Here is a 19,989-nt window from a genome sequence, read left to right as displayed (position 1 = left end):
TATGTTTGAACTAAGGTTGTAATGTGCCATAGAGTTTTACAGCATATAAATAAAGAGGCCCTTTGGTCCATTGTGTCTATGTCTGGCCATCAAGCACCTATCTATGTTTTAAAATAAATTTAAAGTGCCCAACAATTTCTTTTTCCAATTTGGTATGGCCAATCCACTTACTCTGAACATCCTTTGGTTGTGGGGGTGAGACCCGTGCAGACACTGGGAGAATGTGCAAACTCCACACACACTGACCCAAGCCGGGAATTGAACCTCGAACCCTGGGGCTGTGAAACAACTGTGCTGCTCACTAAGCTGCCCTGATAGGAAGTTTCTTCCTATCTACCCTATTTTTATCTCTCATAATTTTGTACACACCAATCAGGTCAGCACGCTCAAGGGCCCCGCCCCCCTGCCTTTTGTGACCTAAGGAAAACAACCCCAGCCATTCCAACCTCTTTTTTCCTAGCTGAAACACTCCAGCCCAGGCAACATCCTGGTGAATCTCCTCTGCACCCTTTCTAGTGCAATCACATCCTATGGAGTGGTGACCAGAACTGCAGACAGTACTCTAGCTGTGGCATAATGAGCACTTAAAAAAAATAGAGTACCCAATTCTTTTTTTTCCAATTAAGGGGCAATTTACCTACCCTGCTGTGAGGCAGCAATGTTATCCACTGTGCCACCCTCCCACATTCACTTCTAGATCATTAATATACAGTAATGTTAATGTAATGAGGTCAGGAGCTGTGTGACCCTGGCAGAACTCAAATGGAGTTAGCAGGTTTTTTCTGAGTAAGTGCCGCCTAATAGCACTTTTAAAAAAAACATATTTAGAGTACCCAATTATTTTTTCCAATTAAGGGGCAATTTAATGTGGTCAATCCACCTAACCTGCACATCTTTTGGGTTGTGGGGGTGAAACCCACGCAGACACGGGGAGAACGTGAAAACTCCTCATGGACAGTGACCCAGGGCCGGGATCCGAACCCGCTAATAACACTGTTGATGACCCCTTCATTACTTTGTTGATGATGAAGAGGTGCTGGGTGGTAAACAGCCGGTTTGGATTTATCCTGCCTTTCCTGTGCAATGCATACCTGGGCAATTTTCCATGTTGCTGGGTAGATGCCACTGTTGTGGCAGTACTGAACAGTTCGACTAATGGCACAGTTAGTTCTGGAGCACAAGTCTTCAGTACTACTGCTGTAATATTGTTAGGGCCCATATTCCTTGACATCAGGTGGAATGAACCGAATTGGATGAAGACTGGCATTTGTGATGTTGGAGACCTCCGGAGGAGGCATGGATCATCCATTCAGCGCTCTTGGCTGAAGATTGTTGTACCATTTGTTTGTAGTTTGAGATGTGGATGTGTTATTTTTATAATATAAACTTGGGACAGCTTTATAAATAAGTCTTGGATCTCGTGGGTCCTTTCACTACTTGATCTTTGTATGTTAGTCATTCAGTCGCCCTGATCTGTTTATTGATTGAGCATATATTTTTTTCAATGATATATGTTTGTGCATTCTATGTTGTTTAATATCTACGTGAATTGTCTGTGTATCTCTGTCTGTTTGTCTGATCTGTGTGTGTGTGCAGACCTTTCCACCAAATCTTTCTGCGTCTTATGATTTCTCTTTTTCTCTTGTCCTACGTTGTTCCAACCAAGAGTTAATGTTTCCTCCATTTAAAATTGTGAAGACTGAAACCTCTGACTTCTATGCAAGTACAAACTCCTGCCTGTAGTTTCTAAATCCATCCCCATTCTGTGGGCATAGTCTGGGCTGAACCAGACAGTTTGAGACTTTGTCCTTCTTGACTGAGCTGAGCATCCAATCCTATTTCCTCTCCAAGATTGTTCCTCTGCACCACCACTGGTCTGTCCCAGGCACCTGTTGCTCATCCGCACTTTTATTACTTCCTGACTCAAATATTTCATCATTCTCCTGACTAGCCTCCAGCCTTCCACCGTCCAACAATTTGAAATCATCTAATACCCCGCTACCTTATTTTACTTGCAACGAGCCCTATTCACCCATCGCCCTTGTGTGTACTGATCTAGATTGGCTCCTTGCCCATCCTCCACTTCGCACCCCATCATTGGCAGCCTTTCCTTCAGCTGACTATACTCCCAGTTCTGAAATCCCTCCCTGAATCTCTGCATTTTCCCTGCTGTACACTCCTTAAAACTTGCATCTTTGACCAAGCTAACGTTTCCTCCTTTGGCTCAGGATTATGCTCCCATATAATAATAATCGCTTATTGTCACAAGTAGGCTTCAATGAAGTTACTGTGAAAAGCCCCTAGTTGCCACATTCCGGCGCCTGTTCGAGGAGGCTGGAACGGGAATTGAACCCGCGCTGCTGGCATTGTTCTGCCAGCTATTTAGCCCACTGTGCTAAACCAGCCCCACTACATTAAAGGCATTACATAAATTACATTTGTTTGGTCTGATTGATACATGTTGAAGATTATCTTCTCTTTTCCTGTGAGTCAGTGATTTCTATTATTCATGTGCCTGTGTCCAGCTGATTTGTTTCTGCTTTAACCTTTATGGACGTTGGTTCCCATTTCGTTGCAATGTCTGCATGCCTCCGCGCTGTGGTGCATTTCTTCCCGTTGCTGTGACTTAGTTGCTGGCATCTCAATCTTCCCATTGCATTATTTTGTCATGTGTCTGCCACAATATTTGTCCAATTTCTTGATTCCTGCCAGATATTTCCTAATAGGGCATGGTCATAGAAACCCTACTGTGCAGAAGGAGGCCATTCAGCCCATCGAGTCTGCACCAACCTTCCAAAACAGCATCCTACCTAGGCCCACACCCCCATCCTATCCCTTTAACCCCATCTAACTTTTGGACACTAAGGGCAATTTAGCATGGCCAATCCACCTAACCTGCACATCTTTGGACTGTGGGAGGAAACTGGAGCACCCGAAGGAAACCCACGGGGAGAACGTGCAGAATCTGCACAGACAGTGACCCAAACTGGGAATTGAACCCGGGTCTGTGGCGCTGTGAGGTAGCAGTGCCTCATAATTGGTAGCAACATTGAATTTTAGGGAAGAAGGCTGGCAGTGGGGGAAACCTCATAAATGTTTGGGGTGCCTGACCCTATCATGAAGAACAAGGATACAGTAAAGCAGTGGTTATTTGTTTGTAGGCAGCACCTGCAGGAAAGAGCATAAGTGAGATATTACGTTCAAAGGTGATGCCCAGTGACTGCGTCAGACTGAAGTGTCTGTACCGAGTGGGGGGAAATGTAAATGTTCCAAAGAAGGGATCATTGGACCTCTAATGTGAACTCTGTTTCTCTCTACAGATGCTGCCAGACCAGCTGAGTTTTTCCAACGCTTTATTTTTATTTTGGATCTCGAGCGTCTGCATATAAAAACAAGGCAATATTTGTACTAGTGCTTTGGTCTCTTGGTGCTTTTTGAAGGTATCTGGAAATATTTGTTGATCGCTGGATTTGAAAGGTCTTCGGAATAGTCCCGTGGTATGGTCCAGCGAACTTGTTGAATGTTGCTGTTGATTGTGACTAGAAATGTACAAAGAAATTCTTTCAGCCGTGATGCAATTCAAGGAATATTTATTATTGAGTCGAGTAGTCATAGTACATTGTGTCCCATTTAATTACATTCTAAATTGTGCATATAGAATTATGAATGGCTGGGAGTGAGTAATAGGTTGTAATTTAACTGCCGAGGTGGGGGCTGTTCACATGACTTCACAAAGCTGAGTAGTTTATAGATTTATTTTTAAAATTATCTGTTCTAGTTTCCAAATAAAATCTCCAACTAACGGCTGTTGAAAACAGTGCCAAACTGGCGTCATTACAGAGTAATGTGATGCGGTTCACAAGAGGACACCGCATTTCCATAGGTGGGAAGGAAGGTGTAATTATTGAGACTGTTCGAGTGGAATCCAAATCCTCAGTAGCAATCTTCTCGTTTTATATGCCAGAGCAGCTTAACTGCTCAACTCTGCTCAGTGCCTAGATCCTGTTCTGCACCCACCTCTCATTCTTAAGCTACTCAAGGTTTCACTGAAAAGCTTGGGTGGCTTATAATAGTCATCTGAAGACTGACATGAGATTACTGCACGGATGGGCTTTGGTGTTCTCCACACTTCATTGCAAGGCTGAAGTTCATTGCCCATGCCCATCAATAGAGAATCTTCACGGGCAGCACAGTGGCGCAGTGGGTCCCAGGTTCGATCCCGGCTCTGGGTCACTGTCCATGTGGAGTTTGCACATTCTCCCCCTGTTTGCGTGGGTTTCGCCCCCACGACCCAAAAAAAGATGCGCAGTTTAGGTGGATTGGCCACGCTGAATTGTCCCTTAATTGGTGAAAATGAATATTCTGCCGAGGTTCTTGTTTATCTTTCAGGCTCTCTCGATCTTTATACCAACGGGCTTTTTTTGGAAAGTGGGCACAATCATCTCTGACTTTGTACGGGTGGGGAAGGTGTCGAGGGTGGGGAGGACCCTGCTGCAGAGGCAGCAGGGGGGGGGGTTCGCGTTGCCAAAATTGCTTCATTATTATTGGGTGGCGAATGTGGACAAGGTGCGGCACTGGTGGGAAGGAGAAGGGGTACAGTGGGTTAGGATGGAGGAGGAATCTTGTAAGGGGTCTAGTTTGAGGGCTATGGTGACGTCAGAATTGCCAATGGCTCTGAGTAGGTATTCAGGGAGCCCAGTGGTGCAGTCCACGGCGAAGAAATGGAATCAGCTGAGGAGGCATTTTAGGGTGGAAGGAATGTCGGTGCTAACGCCACTGTGCGAGAATCATGGGTTTCAGCCGGGAGGGATGGATAGTATATACAGGACGTGGAGTGAAGTGGGGCTGGTCAAGATGAGGGATTTGTATTTGGAGGAAGGGTTCGCCAGTCTGGAGGAGCTAAGGGAGAGGGTAGAGCTGCTGAGGGGTAGTGAGTTCGGGTATCTACAGGTTAAGGACTTTGCACGAAAGGTCTGGAAGGGGTTCCCTAGATTGCCAGGATACACCCTGCTAGAGCGCCTACTGCATCCGGATGTGGAAGGGGAGGGAAGAATTGGGGATATATATAAGTGGCTGGGGAAGCAGGGAGGCGAGCGGCTGGTGAAGATCAAGGAGAAATGGGAAACGGAGTTGGGAATGGAGATCAATTGGGGAGTCTGGATTGGGCACTGCGAAGGGTAAACGGGACCTCTTCTTGTGCAAGGATGAGCCTGATAGTTTAAGGTGGTGCATAGTGTTCATATGACTCGGGCGAGAATGAGTGGGGTAGCAGATGAATGTGAGGTGAAGATTCTAGGCAGGAGCGTTCACGGTGTTAGCCAGGATAGGGGAGGAGGGAGTGGACCCGGACCCTTTGGTGGCGATATTTGGGGCGGAGCTCATGGAGAGGAGGAAGGCCGATGTCTTGACCTTCGCCTCTCTTCACGGCGACGAATTTTGCTGGCGTGGGGTAGCAGCATGGTTGGGTGACCTGTACGACTTCCTGCGGGTAGAGAAGATAAAGTATGAGTTAAGGGGCTCAGCAGGGGAGTTTGAGAAAAGGTGAGGGAATGTTGTGACCGTGTTTGAGGAGCTGTTCGTCGCAGGGGGATAGGTGATGGAGAGGGGGGGTGAAAAAGGAGAACATTTTTTACAAACTGTATAGTTGATTGTTGGGAAGAATGTTTCCTGGGCTGTTTATTTGCTGTAACCTACTTTGATACAAGTTTGAATAAAATGCGTTTAAAAAAAAAAAGAAATATGTCCGTGACTAATGAAATCCATTAAAGGCCAAATACAGTCGCCTTATCAACACATTTTGTGGTCACTTTCTTTCTTTTTTAAAGTGCATACGGTTAAACTTCTGTTGACACCTGTTCATTCAGTGCAAATACATGCTGTTGACTTGCATAAGGCTGATTTTTCCAGCCCTTCCTACCTGTCGGATCTTCCTGGTGACAGGATGGGCGAGCCACGCAAATCGTCCTGGACATCGGCTGTACCAGAAGATCCCACCAGTAGAAAACTGGCTGCGGGGAGCTGAAAAACCTCACCCACAGAGCTTACTGCATGGAAATAGGGTACCCTGCTGAACTGGTCTATGTTGGTCTTGGTCTTCGTACCCTACTTCATAACAATTCTCCATAACCTCCCATTCCTTTCTCCTGATTCCCCTAACATAGACATAGATAACATAGAACAGTACAGCACAGAACAGGCCCTTCGGCCCTCGATGTTGTGCCGAGCAATGATCACCCTACTTTAAACCCACGTAACCTGTATACCCGTAACCCAACAATCCCCCCATTAACCTTACACTACGGGCAATTTAGCATGGCCAATCCACCTAACCCGCACATCTTTGGACTGTGGGAGGAAACCGGAGCACCCGGAGGAAACCCACGCACACACAGGGAGGACGTGCAGACTCCACACAGACAGTGACCCAGCCGGGAATCGAACCTGGGACCCTGGAGCTGTGAAGCATTGATGCTGACCACCATGCTACCGTGAGGCCCCTCAACAAGTTCACGTGATTAAAGAAATTCCACACTTTAAAAAAAAAAGATTACCCAATTATTTTTTCCAATTAAGGGGCAATTTAGCGTGGCCAATCCACCTACTCTGCACATTTTGTTTTGGTTCTGGGGGCGAAACCCACGCAGACACGGGGAGAATGTGCAAACTCCACACGGACAGTGACCCAGAGCCGGGATCGAACCTGGGACCTCAGTGCCGTGAGGCAGTTGTGCTAACCACTAGGCCACCGTGCTGCCCAGAAATTCCACACTTTAACCACGCTGTGTAAAGAGGTTTCTCCTCAATCCCATAATGGATTTATTAGCAACTGTTTTACAATTGTGTCCCCTTATTTTGATCTCGACCACAAGTGGAAACATCACCTTTACGTTTACTGTATTGAATCCCGTCATAAATCTAAAATTAGCCTATTGTGAAAACTGCGCTTGGCTTTAGTGCCTTAGTTCCATGCCAGCACTTGTTGCCAGTGTTGTTCTTGAGCTGTTTTTTATTTCTGGTATAGCGCTGTGCTTGGTCTGTCTGTTGGCGTACGGGTCTTGTGCAGCCAGCGGCAACACCAAAGTAAAGTCGCTGGGCTGAGTAAGGCTGGCGGCTGGCAGGACCAAATAAAGGTCTTCTCAGCTGCCAGAAAGTTTACTTGGGTGCAGTATGAGACCTATCCATCAGGAGCCAGCAGGGCTAACCTGGCACTAAGCCCAGCATAAAGGTGACTTCAATTCAGTGCCTCAGCTTGCAGCTACCACTGCTTGTCTGTGAGAGACTTCATCTGGGTTAAACAACTTCAAGCACTTTTTTGCTCAAGCCGTCCCAGGACGGAATGTTCAATCATGCCATTTGCAGTTTAAGCAAGTTGGGAAACTAGATTTCACGCTTGGAGGGTTGTGGGTGATCCCTCATTGTGTATACTTAAGACTGCAATTGACACGTTTTTGGTCTCTCCAGGAATTGAAGAATTGGGGAATTAAGGCAAAAGATGGGCCAGGATCACATTAAATGCAGAGTGGGCATACAGTCTACTCCTGCTCTTATTCCTTCGGCTCTTATGTTTTTACAGAACACTTATCGAGCAGGGAGTGCACTGGTGTGTTTTGCAGGGTACTTAGAAAGCTGATATCAATGCTCTCTCAAAAGCAATGGATCACCTGAGCTAAGTATAGATAGCCAACTTAAAAAAAAAAAAATAGTTTCTCTATTTATAAATTATTTCCCATGTTCGGTCAGCCTGACCTAATAGTCTCTGCTGCCGAGCAAGCAGGTGGGGCACATTCTCCATGTTGCTGCCAATGTTCCCATTGTTAGCTGTCTGGCGTGACTTACTCCAATTTCCTCCCTGCCCCCCGCCGCAAAAAAAAACATCATTTATTTAATGTTCATTCCCAATGTCCTTTTGAATGCCTTTAATTTGGGGCTTTGTATTTTTCATCTCGTGTTACAGAATTCTTCCTAATGCTGTGTCAAATTTAGCTCAAATTGATTTGGATCATAGAATGTATATAGCACAAGAGGGGACCATTTGGCCTGTCAAGTCTGAGCTGTTCTTCGAGAAGCAATTCACCAAGTGCCACTCCCATGCCTTTCCTTTGTAACTCTGCAAATGTTCCCGTTTCAGATAATGATCCAATTCCATTTTGAAAGCCTCATTAAGCCCAATATCCACCACATCCATAGGCAGTGCATTCTATTTGCTGGGTGAAGATGTTTTTCCCCATGTCATCATTGCTTCTTTTGCCAAATACCTTAAATCCGTGTCCTCTGGTTCTTGAGCCTTCCACCAATGGGAATAGTTTCTCCTGAATTGAGGTTGTTTTCGTTAGAGAGGAGAAGGCTGAGAGGTGACTTAATAGAGACACATAAGATAGTCAGAGGGTTAGATAGGGTGGACAGTGAGAGTCTTTTTCCTCGGATGGTGATGACCAACACGAGGGGACATAGTTTTAAATTGAGGGGTGATAGATATAGGACAGATATCAGAGGCAGTTTCTTTACTCAGAGAGTAGTAGGGGTGTGGAACGCCCTGCCTGCAACAGTAGTAGACTCGCCAACTTTAAGGGCATTTAAGTGGTCACTGGATAGACATATGGATGAAAATGGAATAGTGTAGGTCAGATAGGCGTCAGATGGTTTCACAGGTCGGCGCAACATCGAGGGCCGAAGGGCCCGTACTGCGCTGTAGTGTTCTATGTTCTATGATCTGCTCTGTTCAGATCCTTCATTAATTTGGCGGCACTGTGGTTAGCAGAGCTGCCTTACAGTGCCAGGGACCCAGGTCCGATTCTGACCGTGACTGTGTGAAATTTGCACTTTCTCCCCGTGTCTGAGGGTTTTGGGTTCCTGGTGCTCCGGTTTCCTCCCACAGGTCCAAAGATGTGCAGGTTAGGTGGATTGGCCATGCTAAATTACCCCTTAGTTGGCTGGGGATACAGGGCTGGGGTAAGAATTGTGCCTAGGTAGGGTGCTCTTTTGAAGGGTCGGCACAGACTCGATGGACCGTGTAGCCTCCTTCTGCACTGTAGATATTCTATGATAATACTTTTACAGGCTGAGTGTCCTTGTTCGAAATTCAAAAAGCTCTGAAGTCTGCACTTTTTAGTGTTGGCTGTTCTGAGCTCTGTGTCCCGTTCCTGTGGCCAAACACACGTGCTTCTGTGTACCCTATCACCTGACGGCATGATTTCACTGCACCGGAAGAGTTGAACTCAGTACTTCATTCCCTGTTAGGATCAGACACAGCACGACCGGCAACTTCGAGCAGAGTTCAAGGTTCTTTGCAGTTTAGTATTCGAAAATATGAAAAAGTCTGGAATCCGGGACACTCTTGGCCCTGAGCGTTTCTCTGGAGGGAGAACAGTCCTCAACTCTTGCTACATAACTGAATGTCCTCATTCATGGAATGTGAATCTTTTCTGCACCTTCTCAAATGCCTTTGCATTCTTCCGAAGGTGTTGTGACCATAACTGGACACAATAGGGCGGCACGGTAGTACAATGGTTAACACTGTTGCTTCACAGCTCTGGAGACCCGGGTTCGATTACCGGCTTGGGTCGCTATCAGTGCGGAGGCTGCACGTTCTCCCCGTATCTGCGTGGGTTTCCTCCGGGTGCTCTGGTTTCTTCCCTCAAATCCCGAAAGGAAAATGAAAAAAAAAATTGCTTATTGTCACAAGTAGGCTTCAAACGATGTTGCTATGAAAAGCCCCTAGTCGCCACGTTCCGGCGCCTGTTCGGGGAGGATGGTATGGGAATTGAGCCTGCGCTGCTGGCCTGCCTTGCCTTGGTCTGCTTTAAAAGCCAGCTATTTAGCCCACTGATAAACCAGCCCCGATATGTTTGTTGGGTGAATTGGACATTCTGAATTGTCCCTGTGTACCCGAACAGGCGCCAGAGTGCGGTGACTAGGAGATTTTCACAGTAACTTCATTGTAAGCCTACTTATGACACTAATAAAGGTTATTATTAGTGATTTATACAGATTCGACATAACGTCCTTGCTTTTGTCCTTTTAAACCCTATATATAAAGCCCGAAGTGCCATGTAACGTTAAACTTTTGCAGCATCAAGTGCTGTAAAACAGGGGAGCTGTCTTTACTTTTGCCTGAGCTGCCTTTGACACAAGGTTTCGGGAACCTACCGCACTGCACCGTTCCAATCCAGCCCAGATCGGAAGGTCAAGCTAGAAATCTGACTGATTGTCACTCTGGGTTATTCCAACCAAAATGAATCACTTCACACTTCTCTGCATTAACTTTCATCTGCCACTTGTCTGCCTCTTTCCACTAACTCCTCTAATTCTGTTTTGAAGTTCTACACTATCCTCACAGTTCGAAATATTTCTAAGTTTCGTATATCTGCAAATTTTGAAGTTGTGCCTTGGACATGTTAATTTTTCTTTTTAAAAACAAAACATATGTATTTTCTTAGACTTTAATTTTTTACAAATTACAACAAAAGAAGCAATAAACAACGCAAGACAGGTGCAGAACAAAACGGGAATTATTGCGAATATAGGACAAAGCAAATACCTTAAACTCTATATTGTGCACAATTCTGGTCCCCACATTACCAGAAGAATGTGGAGGCTTTGGAGAGGGTGGAGAGTAGGGTTACCAGGATGGTGCCTAGTCTGGAGGATGTTAGCTATGCGGAGAGGCTGAATAGACCCGGACTGTTTTCATTAGAACAACTGAAGTTGAGAGGTGACCTGATAGAGTTCTGCAAGATTGAGGGGTGTGGATGGGCAGGCACTCTTTCCCAGGGTGGAGGTGTCAGTCACCAGGGGGCATAGATTTAAGGTCTGCGGGGCAAGATTTAGAGATGTGCGAGGTAGATTTTTTTTCAGAGTGGTGAGTGCCTGGAACGCATTGCCAGGGGAGGTTGTTGAAGCAGATGCATTAATGGCATTCAAAAGGCATCTCGACAAATACATGGATATGATGGGTATGGAGGAATGTGGCACTAGGAAGTGCTGAGGGTTTTGGCCAAGAGTGACATCATGACCGGACTAGGCTTGGAGGGTCAAAGGGCCTGTTCCTGTGCTGTTTTATTCTATACCTTAAATTCCCAACAGCTGACAGTGTCTAAATCTTTGAAAAAACCATGATGTGGAGATGCCGGCATTGAACTGGGATGGGCACAATAAGAAGTCTTACAACACAGGTTAAAGTCCAACAGGTTGTTTGGAGTCACTAGCTTTCGGAGCGCAGCTCCTTCATCGGGTGAGTGAGTAGGTGGGTGCCACAAACTTGTGTAACCCGCGTCTTCACTCAACCTGATGAAGGAGCCGTGCTCCGAAAGCCAGTGACTCCAAACAAACCTGTTGGACTTCAACTTGGTGTTGTAAGACTTCTTTCTTTGAAAAAGGAGATAAATGGTTGCCATCTCGGGTAAAATCTCTCAAAAGAGCCCTGATGATGAATTTGATTTTTTCTAAATGCAAAAAGGACATTTAGTCCCCACACCAGCCAAAAGCGCTGGGCAGAGCGGGAGACCTCCAGCCGAGCAGTATCCACCTCCAGGCTTTTAATGAGACAAAGGCGATAACATCTGCGTCTACCCCAGAGTGAACTATCGGAGTGTTCGAAACCCCAAATATGGCCACGAGCGGGCCTGGCTGTAATTCTAATTGGATAATATTAAACAGTGTTAAATAAGGAAGCCCAGAAGCTAGAGAATCCGGGGCAGAACCAAAGCGCATGCGTGAGATCTGCAGGGGGCAGGCGGACAGCGGTCACATCTGTTCTCAACATTAGGGGAAAACCCGCTCATCCCTGCCTTGCTCAAATTTGTCCAATGTATGGTGGCGCAGTGGTTCACACTGCTGTCTTACGGCGCCGAGGACCTGGGTTCGATCCCAGGTCAGTGTCCAAGGTGGAAATGGTTGACAGCATCAAATTCCATGGGGTGCACAGCTCCAAAAATCTGTCCTGGTCCACCCACGTCAACGCTACGACCAAGAAAGCACCACAGCTCCTGTACTTCCTCAGGAAATTAAGGAAATTCGGCATATCCACACTGACTCTTACCAACTTTTACAGATGCACCATAGAAAGCATCCTATCTGGCTGCACCACAGCCTGGTATGGCAACTGCTTGGCCCAAGACCGCAAGAAACTTGAGAGTTGTGAACACCGTGCAGTCCATCACATGAACCTGCTGCCCATCCGTTGACTGTGTCTACACCTCCCGCTGCCTGGGGAAAGAGGGCAGCAAATTCAAAGACCCCTCCCCCCCCAGCTTACTCACCCTTCCAACTTCTTCCATTGGGCAGGAGATACAAAAGTCTGAGAACACGCACAAACAGATTCAAACAGCTTCTTCCCTGCTGTTACCAGACTCCTAAACGACTCTTATGGACTGATCTGATTGCTTCACTCCTGTATGCTTCACCTGATGCCAGTGTCTTATGTATTTAAATTGTGTACCTTGTGTTGCCCTATTATATATTTTCTTTTTCTTTTCATGTACTCAATGATCTGTTTGAGCTACTTGCAGAAACATACTTTTCACTGTTCCTCGGTACACATGACAATCAACAAATCCGTGTGGAATTTACACATTCTCCTGTGTCTGCGTGGGTCTCACCCTCAACCCAAAGATGTGCAGGGTAAGTGGGTGGCCATGCTAAATCGCCCCTTCATTGGAAAAAAAAATTGGGTACTTTTTAAAAAAAAAAGTAAATATATACACCCCTAACTGGGACCACGTAGACTTCATTTAAAAAAAAAAAGCCATGGCAGAGGTCCCTGACCTAGATTCCCACCAACTCATCATGGGGGGAGACGACAGCTATGTACAGCACCCAAAGACAAATCAGGTAAACGATTGGTGTTGGCAAAGGAACTGAACATCTTTTGTGGAGCAGATGGGTGGTTGGACCTGTGGAAGTTCAACCATCTGAGGGAGAAGGAGTTCTCTATCGTCTCCCAAATTCACAAAGTATGTACCCTGGGGTGTATGTATTTATAAGTACCACCAGGACTCTGCTAACCGTTGCGTACCATCCCTCCAGGTCTGTCACACTGTTTGTTGCTGTGACGGTCGACCTTTGGTTAAACAGTATGGCCTCGTGCCGTAGCACATTTGGTTCCTTCCTCCTGTCCAGCTCTACCTTACCCTGAGTTGGTCCATCTCCCTCATGTGTGTCTCTTGAAGGAAGACTTGGTTCTAAAGGGGATTTCTTGGTTTTCCTGGGACCGGGCAAGGGGGAAGGAGACCCTGGCGGGGGCCTCCACGCTGGCCGTTTTAAGCCGGCCAGTGAATGGGAGTGAGGTGGGGGGGGGAGAGGGGCTGTGGCCATCGGAGCCTGGCAGAACAGGTTTTGGTGAGTCTAGCCAGGGTGGAAAGTTGGTTGAAGGAACAGAGGAGGTGGGGTGTGCTTTACAATTCATGGGTGTCATTTACGGTACTCTTTCGGGGATGATAGCATTGAATGTTTGGGGGGGGGGGGGGGGAGGACTCTATAGGGCAATGGTGACCATTTTTCTTTTTTCCCTTGTTTTCCCACCGTGGGAGGGTTTGTTTTATTTGATGCTTATATTGTCAGGTGGGCTGTTTTTTGGGGTGGTGGGAGGATGAGATCGTTGTTGTTGATAAGGGGATTGACTTTGTATTTGTTACCGTTTACTGCTTGTTGGCGGGTGTAAATTCTGAAGAAAATGTAAAAATGGAGAATAAAAATATTTTACCAAAAAAAAAGGAAGACTAGGTTGACCCTCAGGCTTTTTAGATGAATGAAGACTGTGGATCTGGATCTTTTCACTGAGCTGTTGAGTCCTCTGACGTTCCAAGCAACTATTCTGATGGGGTGGGTTTCTGTCCCCACCCGTTGTTGTGGGGTCAGCCATACATACCATGTGTTTGTGCCCCTGCCCACCAGGGTGCCGGGCATCTCTCCCTTTTGGGAGCTGTGCCACGGCCCCCCCTCCCTTCCGGAGTAAGCCCCTTTGCACTTGGCCTGTTTCGTCCTCTTCCCCGCCTCCCGTTCCCTCCATTGTTTCAATGTACCTCTGACTCCTCCTCTGCACCCCCACCCCCCAATTGTGTAAGCATTCAGAACAGAAATAAAGTCTTGTTTATGATTTCTTGTTTGTCCATTATTGCTACATTCCCATCCCATTTTTCCAGATGAACCTATTTGCTTCCTCTGACTTGTTTTTAAAAAAAATAAAGTCCTTTGCTGAAGGTTACCCAAAATCTCGCCGGCACAACATGCCAAACCGCACCTTGTTTTTAAATAAAGCCTCTCATTCCCCAATAAACTCTGCCTGGTGCTTGGCTGCGTCGACACCAATGTCCTGGTAGATGTGGATTTTATGTCCCTGCCATTTACACAACCGCGTACTCCTCGCTCAATTCAGCGCCTGCTCTTTATCCTGAAACTTGTATCGTTTCGCTATTATCGCCTGCAGTGGTTCTCCTGATTTGGGCTTTGTCAAAGCGACGTATGGACCTGGCCCACCTCCGGGGATTTGGCAAAGCCCTCCCTCTAACCAACTTCCTGAGCATCCTTGCGACATACTCTGTCATGTTTCTGCCCTCTGTGTCCTCAGGTAGCCTGGAATCTGGGCCTGTTTGCCTGATCATCAACCTTACCCTTGAGCGCTCTCTGGGTTGTTACCAACCTTGCCACCTTGGTCTAGAGTGAGGTGATCCGTCGCTCTGGTTAGTGGCCGCTTTCTCCAGGTCCCCCACCGTCACTTCCTGGGACTGCAGTCCCCCTCTCCGTTCTGTCCAACGCCTCTTTAATGGGGGCCAGAGAGGTTTCAATGGCCAACTTGAGGTCCTCCTTTATAGAGTTTCTGGAGCTCTATTGAAAGAAGCTCCATGAACTGCCCCATCGATTTGGGTGGGCCGGCGTTTGCGTTGGTGACCCTGCTCAGTCCGCCATGCTCCGCTCTCTGTGTGTCTCCCCTGCTCCAAGGTTGGGGCCCTCCTCTCCAGTATTTTTCCGGCTCTATGGCTGGTTCAACATGATAGAGTATGTCGCAAGGATGCTCAGGAGGTTGGTTAGAGGGAGGGCTTTGCCAAATCCCCGGAGGTGGACCAGGTCCATACGTCGCATTGACAGGCCCAAATCAGGAGAACCACTGCAGGTGATAATAGTGAAACGATACAAGTTTCAGGCATTTCTTTGGTTGCCTGTTAATTTTTTTGGGGGGGCGGGGGGGAAGGGAAGAAAGAGTTGTTACTTTTTGTGTCTGGTAAGGGTGTAAGTTGAAGTACCCAACAGAGAGCCACCTTTTGCACGATCGCTCAGCTCATAGCTGCCACCGGACGTCCTATGTAGCACTTTGAACTGGATTAGACTCAACTGGGCATGGAGTTGACCCTGTAAAGGGCCTCTCTCCAAACCTCGCTTGAGCATAGGACCTAGTTCACTTCCCCCATTTGTCCTCACCCCTTTCAGTGGGGGGTGGGATCGAATGGGTGAATGTGGCCACATAGGACTGAGATAGCGCCTCTGAGCTAAGCCTCTCCAGTAAGGTGGAGCCAGGGGAAAGGAAGGGAGAGCTCTGAGTGAAATCACTAACTTGAAAGTAGTGAAAAAGACTCGAGTTGGGTAGCTGAAGTTTGTCTGCCACTTCTCTCAGTCTGGCAAACCTCCCCTCCATGAACAGGTTACCAAAGTGCTCCCGTCCCTTCAATTTCCACAAGTTAACGGCCGAGTCCATCCCTGAAGGTAAGAAATTGTGGTTGTTATAGGTGGGGGGCAATGAAGACAAAGAGAGAAGTTTAAAATGTTGGAACTGCTTCCAAATTGTAAGACAGGAGTCTATCCCTACACCCTGTATGCTTCATCCGATGCCGGTGCATATGTAGTTACATTGTATACCTTGTGTTGCTCCATTATGTATTTTCTTTTATTCCCTTTTCTTCCCATGTAGTTAATGATCTGTTGAGCTGCTCACAGAAAAATACTTTTATCTGTACCTCGGTACACGTGACAATAAACAAATCCAATCCAATCACTGGGTTGAAAGTCTAGCAGGAGGAAAGGGCAATGGTACAGTAACTATGGCAAGGAGAGTGGATGTCGTGCAAGAGCATGCCCCTATTCAGCCCTGGATTGGATCGGGATCACTGATCCACAGTAAGTCTGTTTAGATATTGGTGGCCCAGTTCTAAAACAATAAGCTTGTTAGGGCCAAGCCCCCTGTCTGCCTTTCCCTCTGGAATAGAATGCTGCGGATTCGGAATAAAAATCTCGGTTGTATGTTCATTTTTATTGTTTGAATCCTGTCAGCCAAAGATAAGGAAAGGTTGCTCCATCTCTGAAGGTTCTTACTAACATTGGTAATCAGGCTGGAAAAGTTACATTCGTGGAGTGAGGCCCAATTGTGGGCCACCCTGACCCGCAAATAATGAAACCTTCCACCGGAGAGGCGAAAGGGTAACATGTCTAAATGGGCTCGTATTCCAGGGGGGTTGACTGGAAAACATTCACTCTTAACTAGATTTAAATTACCAGCGAAGGAACCAAAAGTATTCAGTGTCATTATGTCACTTATAGAGGTAATTGGGTCTGTAATGTATAAAAGTAGGTTACCTGCATAAAGAGATACCTGATGTTTCACCCCATCCTGATTAATACCCCTCCATTGATTGGAACTGGTTTAGCTCAGTGGGCTATACAGCTGGTTTGTGATGCAGAACAAGGCCAGCAGCGAGGGTTCAATTCCCGTACCAGCTGAGAATTCTGAATTCTCCCTCTGTGTACCCGAACAGGTGCAGGAATGTGGCGACTAGGGGCTTTTCACAGTAACTTAATTGCAGTGTTAATGTAAGCTTACTTATGACAATAAAAAGATTATTATTAAGGCTGTAGAGAAAGGGTCTAGTGCCATGGCGCATAAAAGTAGAGAGAGTGGGCAGCCCTACTGGAGGGGAAATAGTCTGAATATAAAGTGTTCGTGTGAACGCTGGCAGTAAAGGCATTGTGTGGCAAATGGATCCATGAGACACATTTTTGGCTAAATCCAAATCTTCCAAGAATCTCAAACGAATAGTCCCATTCTACCCTTGTCAAATGCTTTCTCTGCATCTAGAAATGCTACCACCTCTGGCTTAGGTGCAGGAGAAGGTATCACATTCAAAAGGTAACGTATATTAGCTGATAACTGATGGCTCTTTACAAGGACTGTTCAGTCTTCTGAAATCGTGCTTTGAAGGCAAACTTCCAACTGGAACGCCAGAACCTTAGCGAGCAGCTTAACATCTGCATTTAAGAGTGAGATGGGTCGGTGTGAACTGCACTCAGTCGGATCCTTATCCTTCTTAAGGAGCAAGGATATAGAGGCTTGAGTAAAGGGATAGGGCCTCATTGAACATATCTAACAGCAAAGATGTGAATTGGTCCGAAAACCTCTTATAAAACTCGCCCAGAAAGCTATCCTGGCCAGAGACCTTACTAGCCTGCATAAGACCAATGCATTTTAAAATCTCGTCAGGGCGTAACGGGGAGTCTAACTCACCATTCATGACTGCTTTGACAGATGGTAAGGCTGTCCAGGAAATCAGCCATGATTGACTTGTCCACGGGAGACTGAGTTATACAGGTCACATTCTTAGGATGAAAAAGCCTCATCGATCTGGAGAGGTGTGGATACGAGCTTACTGCCTGGGTTGAGTATGTGGGGGATCTTACGGGAGGCTGATCTACCTCTTGGGAGTCCACCACCAACCTATGTTCTAATTTCTTTATCTTTAGCATATGTGCTATAAAAAAACAATTTTCCCCCACCGCGGACAGCTTTAAGAGTCTCCCACAGTGTGGAAGGGGATATGGAGTCAGACCCATTTAATTAAATGTAGTCATCGCTAGAGGTGGACAGGCGCTCGGAACATTTTTTAAGTGGCCAACAAAGTAGTATCCAGCCTCCAAAGTGGATGTTGGGTGGGGCATGGTCAGAGATTACAATAGCTGAGTACTCTGCTGCCACTGCCCATGGGTGGAGAGCCATATCCTGAATGAAAATCATCAATGCGAGAATGCACATGGTGAACATGAGAGAAAAAGGACGAAATCCCTGTCATTCGAATGTAAAAAAACAACAGGGAATTACCGCTCCCGTCTGAGCGATGAAGGATACCATGGCTACCCCTGATTGGACAAAAGATTTTGGTTTTGAACAATCCAATTTTGGGTCTGGAACATCATTCTGGTCACCTCCTTAAAATAAGATGGTGTTTACCGAGGTTGGGGAGGGAAGATAACAAAGAGTTGATGAAGTTTGTATCATTCCAATTAGGGGCATAAATGTTGACCAAAAACTACTGGGGTGTTCAATGGGCAGCTGCATACAATTACATATCAACCATTTGGGTCAGCCACAATCTGGGATGGGGAGAATTGGACTCTTTTGTTTATTAAAATCCTTGGCCCTGCTTGGAATGGAAAAACTTGCCCAGCCCATCTATTCCCGTAACAGCCTCCCCGAACAGGCGCCGGAATGTGGCGACGAGGGGCTTTTCACAGTAACTTCATTGAAGCTGACTCGTGACAATAAGCAATTTTCATTTTCATACTGTGCAACCTGGTCTGATCTTTCATGCCTAATGAGTGCCTTGCAACAAAATATCAGAATTTTGGCTCTTAATATGCGCAAATGCTCTTGATCGTTGTACAGGGCCGTTCAAACCCCTAATATTCCAGATAATCAATCAGATTGGAGGTCTGCTATTTTGCAAACCAGAGCCAGCCGTTGTCAAGGAAGGTTGTTAAACAAAGGGCCCTGAGACGACAAAGCAGGAAGGCCGACCCCTTTAAAAAAAAAAAAAAAAAATTACAGTACCCAATTATTTTTTCTCCAATTAAGGGGCAATTTAGCATGACCAATCCACTTAACCTGCACAGCTTTGGGTTGTGGGGGTGAGACCCACGCAGACACGGGGGGAATGTGCAAACTCCACACGGAGAGTGACCCGGGGCTGGGATGGAAACCGGGTCCTCAGCGCCACCGTGCTGTCACAAGAAGACCAACCCAAGATGGCCACCAAGCCGAGTCAGGTGACTTGACAGAGAGACCAGCAGACGCGGTCAGCAAACTAAAACTAAACCCAACCCAAATACTCCATTGCAGTCGAGCATAACCGCACCAAAAGCAAATGGAACGGTGGCAAACAACTTGAGCTAAAACCTACGACTAACAGAACACAACTCAACACAAACTCTAAGCTCATTTTAAAAACTATTATGAGCTGCAGAAGATCCTTTAATATTTAATAAACCCTGACCAACAAAGTAGTATCCTTGATCACCATGCAATGTCGGACTCCAAGGAGTTGATCCTATTGCTATGGTGAGACAATACAATCCCCATAACCTTGATTATGGCTCCTTGTGCTTCGACGGTCTGGTTAGTGATCTTGAGAGCTGAACGAATGGGGGCCCATAGGCTCCTCGATCGATCCTTCTAAGACCCAAAGTCCAGCGCTGTCGATATTTCGCAAGCTCAACCACCAGAATTCCCGGCCGTTGGTGGAGTGGCTGGGGAAGAATCTACCATCATCGTCTTACCTCCAGTTAATCCTTGGGAGAAATCAGAGTCTGTCAGATGTTCGGGCCAATTCCTTTCTTGCTTTACCTCCCTTGAGCATCACAGAGATGAGGAAACGCTACCTAGTTAATTTAGAACATAGAACATACAGTGCAGAAGGAGGCCATTTGGCCCATCGAGTCTAAACCGACCCACTTAAGCCCTCACTTCCACCCTATCCCCGAAACCCAATAATCCCTCCTAACCTTTTTGGTCACTATGGGCAATTTATCATGGCCAATCCACCTAACCTGCACGTTTTTGGACTGTGGGAGGAAACCGGAGCACCCGGAGGAAACCCACGCAGACTCCGCACAGACAGTGACCTAGCAGGGAATCGAACCTGGTACCCTGGCGCTGTGAAGCCGCAGTGCTATCCACTTGTACTACTGTGCTGCCCCTAAATTTACATGTTTTGTTTTGGCAAGCTAAAGACTGGC

The 19,989-nt window shown here is 46.6% G+C and overlaps 1 protein-coding gene across 5 annotated transcripts in view; it reads left to right on the top strand.

Annotated features, from left to right (window-relative positions):
- The window catches only part of map3k21 (mitogen-activated protein kinase kinase kinase 21), a 120,049-nt gene that overhangs the window by 4,781 nt on the left and 95,279 nt on the right, over positions 1 to 19,989 (top strand). Inside the window, exon 1 of one of the 5 annotated variants that reach the window (XM_038816073.1) lies at positions 15,915 to 16,104. The exons of the other annotated variants lie outside the window; for them this stretch is intronic. Within the exon in view, the coding sequence (XP_038672001.1) occupies positions 16,029 to 16,104 (76 nt within the window). The 5' untranslated portion in view covers positions 15,915 to 16,028. Of the gene's footprint in view, positions 1 to 15,914; positions 16,105 to 19,989 lie in introns of those variants that run through there. 5 annotated transcript variants of the gene reach the window in all.

This window comes from Scyliorhinus canicula, chromosome 1, assembly GCF_902713615.1.
Source record: "Scyliorhinus canicula chromosome 1, sScyCan1.1, whole genome shotgun sequence".
In the NCBI taxonomy this organism is placed as follows: Eukaryota; Metazoa; Chordata; class Chondrichthyes; order Carcharhiniformes; family Scyliorhinidae; genus Scyliorhinus; species Scyliorhinus canicula.
This window is presented reverse-complemented; position numbering and strand designations above follow the sequence as displayed.